At 43.0% G+C, this 13,065-nt stretch overlaps 1 protein-coding gene across 2 annotated transcripts; it reads left to right on the forward strand.

The window, feature by feature from the left end:
- Window positions 1-12,133: 12,133 nt before the first annotated feature.
- Window positions 12,134-13,065, forward strand: LOC108072285 (zinc finger CCHC domain-containing protein 10). Of its 2 annotated transcripts, none has more exons than XM_017163353.3 (3): window positions 12,134-12,309; window positions 12,362-12,677; window positions 12,722-13,065. In XM_017163353.3, the coding sequence occupies exons 1-3, from the start codon at window positions 12,197-12,199 to the stop codon at window positions 13,001-13,003; spliced, it is 711 nt and encodes a 236-aa protein (XP_017018842.1). In that variant the 5' UTR covers window positions 12,134-12,196; the 3' UTR covers window positions 13,004-13,065. The 2 variants fall into 2 exon arrangements, with proteins under 2 accessions (XP_017018842.1, XP_017018843.1); XM_017163354.3 differs by having other exon boundaries at window positions 12,141-12,309; window positions 12,734-13,065.

Below are 13,065 nucleotides of genomic sequence, written 5' to 3' on the forward strand. Positions count from 1 at the left end.
AACAAGCCCCAGACAACGATGACAAGTACGACTGCGTCAATGTCGGCTGCCTTAGCGTCTCTTTAAAGAGACATTTTTGTATACTCTGTGAAAGGGGCCATTGCCTGGCTGATCGCTTGCTATTTTTATCTATATACTAAATATATTTTAGGTTTGATAGTATTCTAAGAACACCCGCTTTTGAGACTACAATCAAAGCTTACATATTCATATTTTTTTGGCAGGGCATAAGAGCTTCGGTGTGTCAAGTGCCTTAGTATCCAATTACAACTTCAGGCGAGGCAAAAAACCAGTATTTTATGCATAGTTATCTCAACAGCTTCGCCGATTTGTGGGAACTCTGTTATAATTTCTCTCAGATCATCTTTACCTTTTGCTTCGAGGTAGACTCTCACTTTTTACTGTGCGGCGCTCGGCCTGAAAATTTATAAACTTTTAATTGAGTTGTCGCCTTAAATGGTGTTTTGATCCAATACGTGTCTGCTGGGGCTATTGCACTTTTCGAAATCTCTTTGAGTGCCCCCGAAGATCTCTAACGACTTAATTGTTGAGTCATTGTCAAGAAGAGGCTCTTCAAGCCGAAATAATCTGAAATGGATCAAACGAAATGGCACACTTTCATTGCCCAAAGATATTTTCAAAGCAATTGACAAGTGTCTAACACACCCAATAGATTTTATTTGCCTGCAAAACTGGTTAACCAAATGACTATGCAGATTTTTGTCATACATTTCTATAACCTTTTCTATGTCAACAAGTTGTTGAGACTATAGTTTTTTCTTGAAACTCTTTGACTGAAAAGCACAAGCTACTACCATGTGATTATCTTTTGAGGTACAATCGAAAATTGATTTGTGAATCTCAAGACGGCCACCCCGAACAGCAGCTGGAAGCAGGACAATCGACATTGCTTGGCACGTAAATCATGTGAAGTCAATTTCTCTAGCTCAATTTTCCACTTTTGGCAAATATGTCAAAAAAATGCCCTGAGAGCCTCCCTCTAAAAGTCGTGAGCAAACATTTGGTTGGAGCTGGAGCTCCTTTTCATCCGCTGTGTTGCTATTGTTTGGTAGCATCTTGTGGCCTAATAATAGCATGTTAACTCATAACATGCTATCAATCACTCAAATTTCGTATCTGCTCACTGGCCGCGGATAATTTTTTGGCTAGAGGTTCGCGTAGACGCAGAGGGGAGTCAACCAGATAATTCGCATGTGAAAATTGGAAAATCGTTGCTGCTCCGAAATAAGCGATTCATGCATGATCATCAAAATGAAAGCAAGCCAATATGATTTGTGGAGCCTGTACATGGCGCCAGACTGACCGAAAAATCCAATGAAAAATTATGGGTTATGCGAATTTCATGGAAAACTGCAAAACCCATGTGCAGGGAAATGTTTATTCGAAGCTTTTTATAAAGAAGCAAGCCATTTTTCGAGAGGTAGATATCTGTATTAAGCTGTATACCATACCTTAACCTTCGTTAAAGCCCTGATGCTATACAAAACCTTCTTTTAATTTTATTTTACTCATTTGCAAATTCTCCTAGGAAGTATGTTTTTGTAATGTTTTACCTTTTTATATTTTTGGCATTGCTTTGTTGCGTTAATTATGGACCAGAACCACTAGTGAGCTTGGAACGGCCAATTAGGGAAACGTCTATTCTGTTCATGGTACCTTTTATACTTGTGATTTTTTACCTGCCCGTAAGCACAGCAGTAAAAGGAAACATAATATATTTTTATTTTTTATTTTTTCTTAAACTCCAAAGCAACCCTTTTTTCTGTGCATACGCTTTGGGTAAATCATATTCAACTGAAAAACTGAAAATATACTCGTGAATTTAAAAAATTAACATGAAATTTTATGGATTTCTTTAATTCTGTTAGGTCTGACCACAGAACAATTGTTAAAAGTATATATTTTTAATATAATTAAGACTTTAAGGCTTTAATGGAAAACGAAACATGTCTTGTGGTTAAGCAAGATTTTAAGCTGCCTGCTGTTCGTCTTTCTTTTTTTTTTTGGTTGTTATACATATCCCCCCTTGAACTTCTCATGAAGCATCCTTCGTTTGCAATCATTTGGGGGTTATAATTAACCCTTTTGCATGAGCAACATGTAAAAGGCCCTTTTCTCTCACACCGTTCTTCAAGCCAACCACTTCATGGTGAATATCTAAAAATAAAAATATGAAAACAACAAGCCGGAAGAACAAAAATTAGTTTTTTCCTTTTTTTGGCTGAAACTGCCGAAAAATGAAAGAATTGCAATATGCAGCCACATATATTCTCTGAGGACACTTGACTTTCGGCTTCTTGTTGCCTTTTGGAGCTGCAGCCAAAAACGAGGGAGCGCCACATTGCCTGTTGACAGCTCCCTTGTCGTGGACGCTTTTTTTCTGTGAACTCTAGACATTTGGCGGTGCCAATTAATTAAGCGAAATAAAAGCCAAACAAGCTGCCACGGGAGGTGGGCAGTGAGTGTTCATTAGTAGCTGCCGAGGGTGGCACTGGGAGCTGGTGCAAGGATTGCATAGATTCCACAATTCAATTTTGAGGCCCATGCAATTTGCTCCCTTCAAACTGCTGGCTGAGCTTTAATTCGCAATTAGTGCAATTCAATCAGCGCAGCGCCGCTCTGGGGGGATGCGCTCGGGTGTCTGCTCCCGGCCCTGCCACAGACATGGACGGGTTGAGGTTATCCGCGACGCCTTTTACCACCTGCGGCTCGCGGTGATTACGAGCAACATGAGCATAAAAATTGCTTACGCTTTGTAGACAAAATCTTTGCCACTAGGAGGCGGGCGCCAGTCGATGCCTTCGTCTCAGTGGTGTTCTTCAAGGAAATCGGAGACCAGCAACTGAGACTTCATCTGCTATCGGTGGGCGCGTGACCCAACTGAAAATGCAAATCTTCCGGGAAGAACACGACTTTATAGACTTCGGGGGGCGCTTCGTACTCGAACGCTGTGTCACGCTCTCATCCCTGAATGAACCTGAACTCTTGTCGGCGCCTTACAACTTGCTTATGACACATGATGCAGCTGATGGAGATTGCCGCTCTAGCGGCTATCGACAATCCTCTGAAGAACAGAACAGAAACTGGCGCTTAATTTAGATTAAACGACTTACTGCATACAATTTATTGGCGTAAACTTTAATTGAACAACAACAAGCCGGCGGAGGGGGCCCCGAAAACCAACATTTCTAGGTGGTCAGTCTCCTGCCCAGAACCGCGAGATGGGCTTCACCGGCTATAGCTCATGTGCTGTGGGAGCTTCGTGGCCATTGATCACGACTCTATTACCAGAGAAAATCAGTTTTCTTTCCCTTGGTCCTTGTATCAAAAACGATTCCAATAGGAGCTTCGGTGTCTCGGAGAGAATTATTTCAGTATTTTCAGTTTGCATGTTCCACAATTTGCCGAATGTGCTAACATGTGGGCTGAAGAAATGGCTTGTGTTACCCGGCTGAGTAGGAGCGCGGACAACGTGCTCCGATACCACCTGTTGAGCCTCTAGTCGGGGTCATGTCCACACTGGGGGCGCCAGATGAAGCTCTTCCTGCAGCTTGTTAACTTGATGGCCATCGACTATTTAATGGGAGCACATTCATTTTCCAAAGTCATATCTCACTTGAATGTGAATAAAAAGAGAGACTGGACATTTGACTTGCTTTGAGGGCTACCCATACTAAGTATGAGAGCCAATAAGTCGATTATCCTTATCCTTAGAAAACTGGGACCAACTCATTTCCATGTGCTCTTCTCCGATGCATTCACGTTCGGGTGTTCACGTCAATCTCAACGCAGTCACGTCCCACATGATGGCAATCACAGGCTATGCAGGAAAACCAATCAACACAGATCCACTGCTGGTGGGGGCTTCTTAGATGGCTTCAGTTCAGAATAAAACAATCTATCACGTATGTAATTCCCATGAAAAATTTGCACTGATGATGATGATGAAGGAACAGCAGTACCAAAAAACGGGAGCCGAATTGTTGAAGGTGGAATAATAACTTCGAGAGCAACTGGAAAGCAACATGCTTGGCTTTGGAGCGTGGCCAATCGATTCGCGAAACGCAATGCACATGACCGGGAGTGCACCAGTTTTAATGCATTTGTGTCTATATCCGAATGCATTAGGCCCGGCGAGTTCAGCCCTAAGTTCAGCACAATTTGCGGCGGAGCAAATAAAATGCTATCTGCACGATCTGGCCAATCGATCGATCGATCGGTGCGTTGCTGTGGCAACACGTAGAGACCCAATTTTTTAGCATTTCGCCAGCTACTTGTTACGGGTCAGGCGCGGAGCGAGCCTCATCATCAATTTCGACCAGACTGCGCTCGGTCTCATAATCCCATGTTTGTTTGCATTAGCCACCGCAGACAGGCTGCAATTATGTCGTTTGGGTTTGATGGCAACCGAGACTGTGACTTGGGTCTCTTTGGCTTGTAGTAGTTGTGAGAGGAGCCCAGCGTCGGTTGATTCGGATTTTGTATTTCGGAGGAGAAATCAATCCTCCCAAAACCCTTCTCCTCCCTGGACTGAAAACATTCAGAAGCTATACCCTTACAGATGGCTTCAACACTGTTTTGCTGTTGCTACGCCAAGTAGTAAGAAAAAGCCCAGCTAGTTCCATTTTATGGCCTGTTAGGGTATTCAATGTTTCATCTTGCTGTCTACTCATTCTCTACTTGATTGCTGCAGACTTAGTGGCGCATATGAATTATGGGTTCAGTTCGGCTTTAAAATCGGTAGTCAAGTCACATTCCATTGGTCTGCTCTTTGGCTTTCTGACTCTACTGGGTTCTGTGCTGATTTTGACGTCGTTCCCATTGTCGGTTAGTGGACCATGGGAAATACTAGTATCCTCAGCGCAGTGCCTGTGTTATTGCGACGCGTTAAACGCGTGCGAATCTCATCAGCTTCAGTGCAGTCGACGAACCGCACGCTCCGTTGCCTCTACTCCCATTTTTTTGTTGTTTTCCACTTCGTTTTTTTTTTGCACATTTCTCAAAATTAACACTTCGCCACACTCTAGGTTGCACTCACACTTTCCCGAAATCATAAATGCGCATAAATTATGCCAAAAACACAAACCAACCCGGCTGCCGTGCGTTTCGCGGTTTTTCACGCCGCTTCAATTTTAATGAGTGAAAAATCATGTTAAACATTTAATGCACATGTCGGACTTGAATTTTTGTTTTAAACCACCAAGCATTAACCTCAAAATGGGAGTAAACTTTAATGGATGTAATAAAATAATGGGAAAAATGTATGCCATTATTTACAGAAGACTGAGAGGACAGGAGATATACTTAAGTAGTGTTTAAAAGTATTAATTCACATGAATTCTGCTCAATATTGATTTATATTTTAAAACAGACAGACTAATAGATCCATCCAAATTTGTGGGCAGATCTCCATGGACACATTGATATTGAGTGTAGTCGCTTTTACAACATCCAAGAAAAAGTAGCGGCGACAACAGTTCCAGGACTTAACCACTGAATCCTGTCAGGAGCCTGTCTAGGTTCGCAAGAAGGGGAAACGCATGCGGAAATCGTCTACGAAAATCATTAAATGTAACTTTGTGGCATTTGGAGAAGGCTCTCAATGCTTTTGCCTGACTGATTTGGTAATTTTGCATTTTGTATCGAATTTAAATAAAGTTCCCTTGGTGCCCCCGAAAAAGTTTGGATTTATACGAATGAGTCTGCAATTTATTTTCGTGTCTGTGCTTTTTTTTTCTAGCATTGCAAATAATTTGTAATGAATTGACAAAAATCTACTGGGAAACACGGCAGACATTTACCCAGCTACACACCTACATACAAATATAATACTCTTTTAATGAGAAATACAGGGATTCGACTTGGGTACTGGGCGAGAAGGTCCTTGGGGCGTAGACAAAAGCACTGTCCGCGAGCTGTCAATTAAATTAAACACTGCGTTTCGTTCGAGTTCCGAGACTCTGCTTAATTTCGATTACGCATTCCCGGATTTGGAAGAGTCATGCCATGACATTACTTGATTACCAGTGACACGCACTCGATCGCTCGACTGGCTTGGTATTAAGTTGGTGGTTCGGACCAAGTTTAATTACTTATTTACATGCAGCGAGCATCTGTGCGCAGTTTCATGTGTGGAGTGTTGGCTGCTTTTAGGCGGCCTTTAAAGTTCAAAACTAATTGATAGAAAAGCAACTCCCAAATCTTATTTTTAAAGCCAGTTGAAATCCCCTGCAGCTTGGCTTTTCATGACTCATAACTTTGGCACAATAAAAAATGAAGTCAGGAGCCCCAACAACAACAAATGGAACTTCTGTGGGCCAGAAGGAGCCTCATGCACGCTGGAATTCGAAGTTAGCTCCGAACACAAAAGTGAAAATTATCGCCAGACGGAGGAGGCGATGCCAGATGAAAGTACACTCAAGCAGTCTCGCTGCCTCTAGTGTTTGCATGGCTTATTCAACTTTGCCCAGTGCAAAATGGAACGAAAAGAATCGCTGAAACAAGTGTCTATGTGAGACGTAGGCTGGGCTTGCTGCCCCCTCCTAGGCAGGCGTCTACGAATCCCAAAAATGTGCACAGACTCCGCTTTATCCGTTTCCGCCCGCTTATCCAGGACGGAATCCAGCCGACCTGAGCTCCAGCGACGATGTCTGGCAAGGCGATTTAGCAAATTAAAAGGTTTTTAATGCATGGAGTGCTCTTATTTCATAATTTGATGCCAACTGTGCCGTGCAAATGCATTACGGCTGAGTCCACAGGACGAGCCTGGGATACTATGAAATCCAGAAGCCAGAATCCAGAATCCAGTATCCGCCTTTGCTCCAGTCTCCAGGCTGTCTTTTACTTTTATTATAAACTTGTACTTTTTATTCTTACGGAAGGGTTTCCCCATTGACTTTCGGTAGGCCCTGTGCAATTTCCTCTTGACTCTTGCAGACGCTAAAGAAAAATGTACACAGGATGCGAGAAATTCGTTTTTTAATTGCAAAATAAATCGAAATGAAGAACTTGTACTTTTTCGGTATAAAAAATCAATCGTAAATAAAAAATTAAATTCAAACTGCAGTCATAATTTAAATATTAATTTCCCTAATAAATAAACACTTATGCAGGAAGTTTACATCCGATTAAACGCCCCATCCTTCATTCCCACACCTGCTGGCTTCAATCTAAATGAAGTAATCTATTCAAACCCTCTTAAAAAGCTACCGCAAATTACACACTTGACTGCGACAGCTACACACGTTCGGCACATCGCAAAAATCGGGAAACTGGGTGGTGGGAGGTGGAAAATGAAAAGCGAAACCTTATTTTGCAGGCGGGAACACACAAGAACAACTGTCACGTGTCCCGTTGAGTGCTTTGTTCTGGAAAAATTCGCCAGTCGGAAAATTCGCAAACGAGTGGTGGGTGGGAGCGCTTACATCCTTCCCCTGCTGCTTTCCGACAGCCAATTTCCCAAATATTGGGTTATTGGGTTTTGTACTTTTGCGGGTTGCTGAGGTAATGGAGATCTGGGCTTATGAATGTTCAATTGCTTTGTGCAAAAAACCAAAGGCATTTAAATACGCACCGCGAACGCAATAAATGACAGTTGAATTTTTTGATAAATGTCAGCGCGTGTGCTTTGTGAGAAAGACAGCTCGAGAAGAAGGGCATTTTGAGGGGGATTTCTTTGGCAGTGGAGTACAGGATTTTATGGCTCTGCAGAAAAGTTGGCCCGTCATTGCCCTGGGCTATTTTCCGTGACTTAAGGGCGCCACTTTCAACAAATTAAGCCAATTTTACGACTATGGTGGGGCATGGGCAGCAGCTTATTTCGAAGCATTTAAAATGTGCAAGGAGGAAAAATAACCATGAGAATACGTTTATCAATACAGATGCATGGATAAATAAATAGAAAGCACAAAACTATTCTATACTTTACAAATAAATTCTCGACATAATTTCCTGTTATTTCTTTTTAATCCTTTTCAAGCAGACCTCCTATAACGAACTAAAATGGAAACGACAAACTTGGGCGGTCAGGTCACATGAAACGCACACTGGACAGGGCCAGTGTCCAGTGGTTCGGGATAAGAAACTTCAAGAACAACTAAAAATTCCTGAGCAAGCAAATAATAATAATTTTGTATACAATCCTTGGACTCGGTCACCCTCCTGGTCACCCCTTTCCGCACAACTTGTCGGGGGTCAGACTACGCTTTTGTTTATGACGCAGTAATATTGAAATCAGGATAATTGTGCAAAAGGATGTGAAGAAAAAACCGCAAATACTTTGGGTCCGTTCGCAAGAGCCAAGCACCCAGGCCCCAAGTAGTCATTCATTCCGTAACGAAGATATCTCGAGAGCAATTTCAGTGCGACAAAAACTGAAAACTGGGCGAGGAAAGCGGACGGCGGGAGGCTGAAGTGGAGTGAAAACTCTACCATGCAGAAAGTGGTCAACATTTTCCTGCCACTGCCATGGGCAAGAATAAAAGACGTCGCCCAACAAATGCAATCCGAGTGCAGCAAAAAGGTAGCAATCATGGTGCCGAGTAGTCGTCGAATAATAATAACATCCATCCTAGTTTCTGTTGTATGCTGCTTAACAGTGGTAGGGGGGAGCGCTCTTGGTAATAAACCATAAGACATTCCCCGTGGTATACTATTCTCGTAAATGTGGCAGTGAAAGGCCAAATTAAAATGAGCAGTCAGCACAGAAGTATGTCCAGTTAAACTCAGCTATATCGCATCCCCCGGCCAGGGGGATATTTGGGCTTTGGAAATTTTGAGCATTAAAAGCACATTAAACGCTTTATGAATTTTCCAATAATTTTTATTTGTACTTAAAAAAACTTCTAGCAATTTTTCTACATTTTTCAGTGAGTTCTTTAAGGGGGGGGTAAGGTTAATTCGGTGCAAAAATGCCCACTTTTCAAAAAAATGTTGTGGCGAAACGGCTAAAGCTAGCTTAACGAATTAAATACCATATAATAACACAACATTTGAACAGTTTGTGATAAATTTTGTATTGAAAAATATTTAGAGGTAGAGGAGTTATAGGGAATCTCCCGAGTCGCCTCCAAAAAAAGTTGGTTTGCGGTGTACATCCTAACTGTCCACAGAATCATCCGATCTACAAAAATTATACCCCATTCGTTAAAGGATAAGTGTCCCGAGGTATTCTCGAAGCGTTTTTATTTTTAAAATTTTTTTCCTATTTTTAATCAAAATTTGAAGTCAAAACCCCGATTTTTGACTAAAAAATTAAGTTAATTTGTTAAATAAAAAATATAAGAAAATTAAAAATTAAAAAAAGCTCGACGAGAATACCTATAGAATTATCTAAAGAAGTTATGTTCCAAATTTCAAACCGATTGGTTCAGTATATTTTTAGTTATCGTGTACACCGATTTTCAAAATGGCATTTTTCAGGAGAGCGCTTTAAACTTTGTGATTCTCATGCATTGAACACCAACCGACCTTCGTTCAGCTCCGCATAACTTCGTCAATTTTACTATGATTGATGTAAAACTTGGACACAATATTCTTAAGATATTGAACTTTTAAAATAAAAAATAAAAAAAAATTTACGAAAAAAAAAATTAAATACCTTACCCCCCCCTTAAAGGACTTGATACATCGGTTTGTGTGACTGTCTTGCCTGCCTAAGCCACCCTAAAATTCAAAAATTCAAGCCCAAAAAATAACCTCAAATTAGCATTCATAAAACTCCTGTTCATCAGAGCCGCCTGTCGTCATCTCATCGTGGCCGTCAAGCGCATCTCAAAGGACGTTCTTTCATAATTAATTCTCACACAGAAAAATGTTCAAAGATATTTTTGCACTTTTGCACAACCACCCTACTGCCACCTGCTGCCTGCTGCCACCGGCCGCAGCTCGAAGCCTTTCAAAGTACACTGGGCTTGTGTGTGGCCACGTCAGACGCAGAAGCAGCGACAGCCCAAAACAAAGCGAAATGCTAAATGCGGTAAAAAATCAAAAAATGTAAAAAATAAAACATGTTTACCTCTACAATTTGACTGCTACTTTTAACCATACGGGGGCGGGTGGATATGCAAATTTCCTTTTTCCGCCGTTACGAATATTTCGGGACCTATTCCCCATCATATCGCGGTGCTTCAGTTACTCTGCAGCACTGTCTCGGCTTTGGCTGCTATGATTTATATACTCACGGCGTGCGCGTATTTATCAAACTCTAATTAATCGGTGATAAACCGATCAAGACGCTAAATGCTGCACTACACGAAGCCGCCGAGGCAGCAGACTCTGGCAAACTCTCCGAACGGATCTGCACTTTGCGCCTGCAAACGGGTTTGTTGTGTGGTGTGGTGGTGGAACACCTCTTGCCAAAACTCGACTCCGATTGCTTTTTATATTTCTGGTTTCTGTTTCGCAGAGAGCACCGATTACCATGTGATTTCCACCGCCCCCTGCCACTCCACCGACATCAATAGCCACATCTCCATCTCCAGGCCCCTTGCCCGCGCGGAGGAGTCCAGGAGTACGAGTACGAGTACGAGTACGAGTATTTGCTGAAGCAATTTGCTTTCCTGAATCTTGGGGCTGACCAAGACGACTGCGATGCAATCAATATATGCTCGTGTCCAGCAAATAATAGACTTCAAACTGGCATTTTAAGCGTTTTCCTTTTTTTTTCGTGGAGAGCAGAGTACGAGTGAGCCTACAAGGAGTGTAGCCGGCGTTTTGGGGATTCGATAATTTCCTTCCTCTCTCGGTGGGCAGAAGACTTTTCTCCCAAATGCTCACATAGTTAGAGTTAAAAATAGTTGGCTTTGAGCCGAGCGTACAGGGGGCCTCCACAGCGTCTAGTATGCTCCTTCTAAACCGACTCAGGATACCTTTCAGCACTGGGCTTGGAGCATCCTGTATATGTCATAGCAACGAACTCTAATCCACTTTAGCAAATCAATTTATTAGCCACGTATGACTTATGCCTTTTTAAATGTGCGCTTGCATGTGTTGTCTGGCTTCAAGTTGGGCTTAGAGGTGGTTTAGAGGTGGTGGTGGCTTTCCTACAAACTGAGGAGGCGCAAGAAATTTATGTTAACATGGTCTGCGTAGCGCCCTCTGGTATGTAATTTGGCGTTGTTTAGGTATCACGATTACGATTCCACTTCAACTGGGCTCGCTGTTTGGGTCGGCGCAAATAGGCCGTAAAATACGAGCCCTCGTATATGTGTGTCTAGCCTGGGTGTAAGCCATGATTATCTCAGGTATAAATGATATGTGCAAGGAAATTGAGTTCCGGAGGAGGCCATTAAGAGTCGATAGCGAGCGTGTGAATTAACCGGTGGGAGTGGTGTGTGTGCTCCGGCCTGGAATCGCATTTATTTATAGTTAGGCACTATAATTGCGAGCAGTTAGGTGGACCCTCTAGGTCACCGCCCAATGCCAAAGTCAACAAACGGGACAAAGTTCCCAAATATCAATTACCCTGAGCAAGGCAGCAATCCTTGCCAAAAAAAAAGGAGAAAGGGAAAAATGTGGAAGAAGTGTTTAGTTTTTGTGGTGCAACTTTTTGGGCAACTCCACCACCATCTGCGGATCCGCACATAAACGTTGAGTATAAATTGAAAAAGCCATTTTGCTGCCAATTTAGCAAACACTTAAACCAATTTTGCACTTCAATCCACCGACGCACACAAAAAGTGTACTCAGTCCCACTCCGCTTCCCTCGCTTGCTCTCCCGGCAGAAGCCACACATTTGCACATCCCGGATCCTTGCCTGCATTGACGTCGACTTTGACGCAGCACCAAGGACGAGCCGAAAGTCAGTGGCCCTGCCTGCAGGATGGAGTGTGTAGGAAGCATCCAAAACGTTGCCAACAAAGTGTGAAAATGTCAAGTCGTAAAGTGTGCACTGTCCAGGAGCTCGGAGGGAGTTCGGCACGGGGTGCACAGTCTGTAAAGTGGAGTACTTGCGTGGACGCGGGTCGTCTCAACTCCCTTATCTGCAAAGGCAGTTTTAATTTAATAGTCGACTTTGGGACTGGCAGGAATATCATCGCATCGACTGGAAGGAGTCAAGCTGGTTATCGGGCGAAAAGCAAGTGAAGTTTAGTAGGAATTTCGGTATTCCTATAAACTAGTCACCTCTGAATGTGATATCAATCAAAGCTGTCAATGATTCCAGAACTAATCAAAAATGTCCTGTATTTGCGAATTCCATTCGCCAGTTGTGGACAGCCCCAAGAGCCTTACGCAGCTTCCATTGCCAGCCAACGACGACGGGTCTTCAACAGAGGTCACCCCAAAAGAGTGAGTTTACTATCGAGTCCAATTGCGAAGCTACCATCCAATCTCTCTCCAGTGCTGGGGAAGAAGAACCTGCAGAGCCGAGTGTCACAGATTCTGCAGTGTCGGCCTCTGACCTAGCCGACTGCCGTGCGGAAAACTGGCTCCTGAAGAAGAAGCTGCGCGAATACGAGGTCACAATTGAGAACTTGGAACAGCTGGTGTCCACCTTAGTTGAGAAGCAGCACCAGATCTTGAGCGATATGTTTAACCTGCGCACGGAAAACCACGAACTACAGTCGGAATGTCATCTCCAGCGTGAGTATCACTCGATGGAGAGGAATGCCTTGCTGAAGCAGTTGAACGATGCCCAGAACCGAGATATGATCTTGGTAAGTTTGGCAACGCCATCAGGGCATAGTAAATGTTGTAAAAGTCCCTCACACAGGAAAGTCGATCAATAGAACCGCCTATTAACTCGGACTCGCTGTTCGTGGCCAATTCTGACAAGGAGGATCAGTGTCAATACGGCAACGAGAGCAACGACGAGCAGGAGTCGAATAGCGAAGAGGAGAACGAGGATCGTTCCGGCGAGAGTTCAGCGCCAAGCTCAGAATACAGCTCACCCAGCCCAACGTGTTCGGAATCGGAGGATACGGATGTGGACAATGATCTGTCTGGGGATAAAAGCTCCGATAGTAATAGCGAAACAGACTAGAACACTCCTTATAATTAAAGTTTATATTTTCTTAAATAAAATGTAAAAGTGTGCTCCTTTAA

Source organism: Drosophila kikkawai, chromosome 2R (genome assembly GCF_030179895.1).
Source record: "Drosophila kikkawai strain 14028-0561.14 chromosome 2R, DkikHiC1v2, whole genome shotgun sequence".
In the NCBI taxonomy this organism is placed as follows: Eukaryota; Metazoa; Arthropoda; class Insecta; order Diptera; family Drosophilidae; genus Drosophila; species Drosophila kikkawai.

Bases quoted from the DNA above. Each gene is read 5' to 3' on its own strand.
- LOC108072285 (XM_017163353.3), top strand. From the start codon at position 12,197: ATGTCCTGTATTTGCGAATTCCATTCGCCAGTTGTGGACAGCCCCAAG. The intron at 12,310-12,361 runs GTGAGTTTACTA...ATCTCTCTCCAG, and splicing joins ACAGAGGTCACCCCAAAAGA to TGCTGGGGAAGAAGAACCTG. The intron at 12,678-12,721 runs GTAAGTTTGGCA...ATGTTGTAAAAG, and splicing joins AGAACCGAGATATGATCTTG to TCCCTCACACAGGAAAGTCG.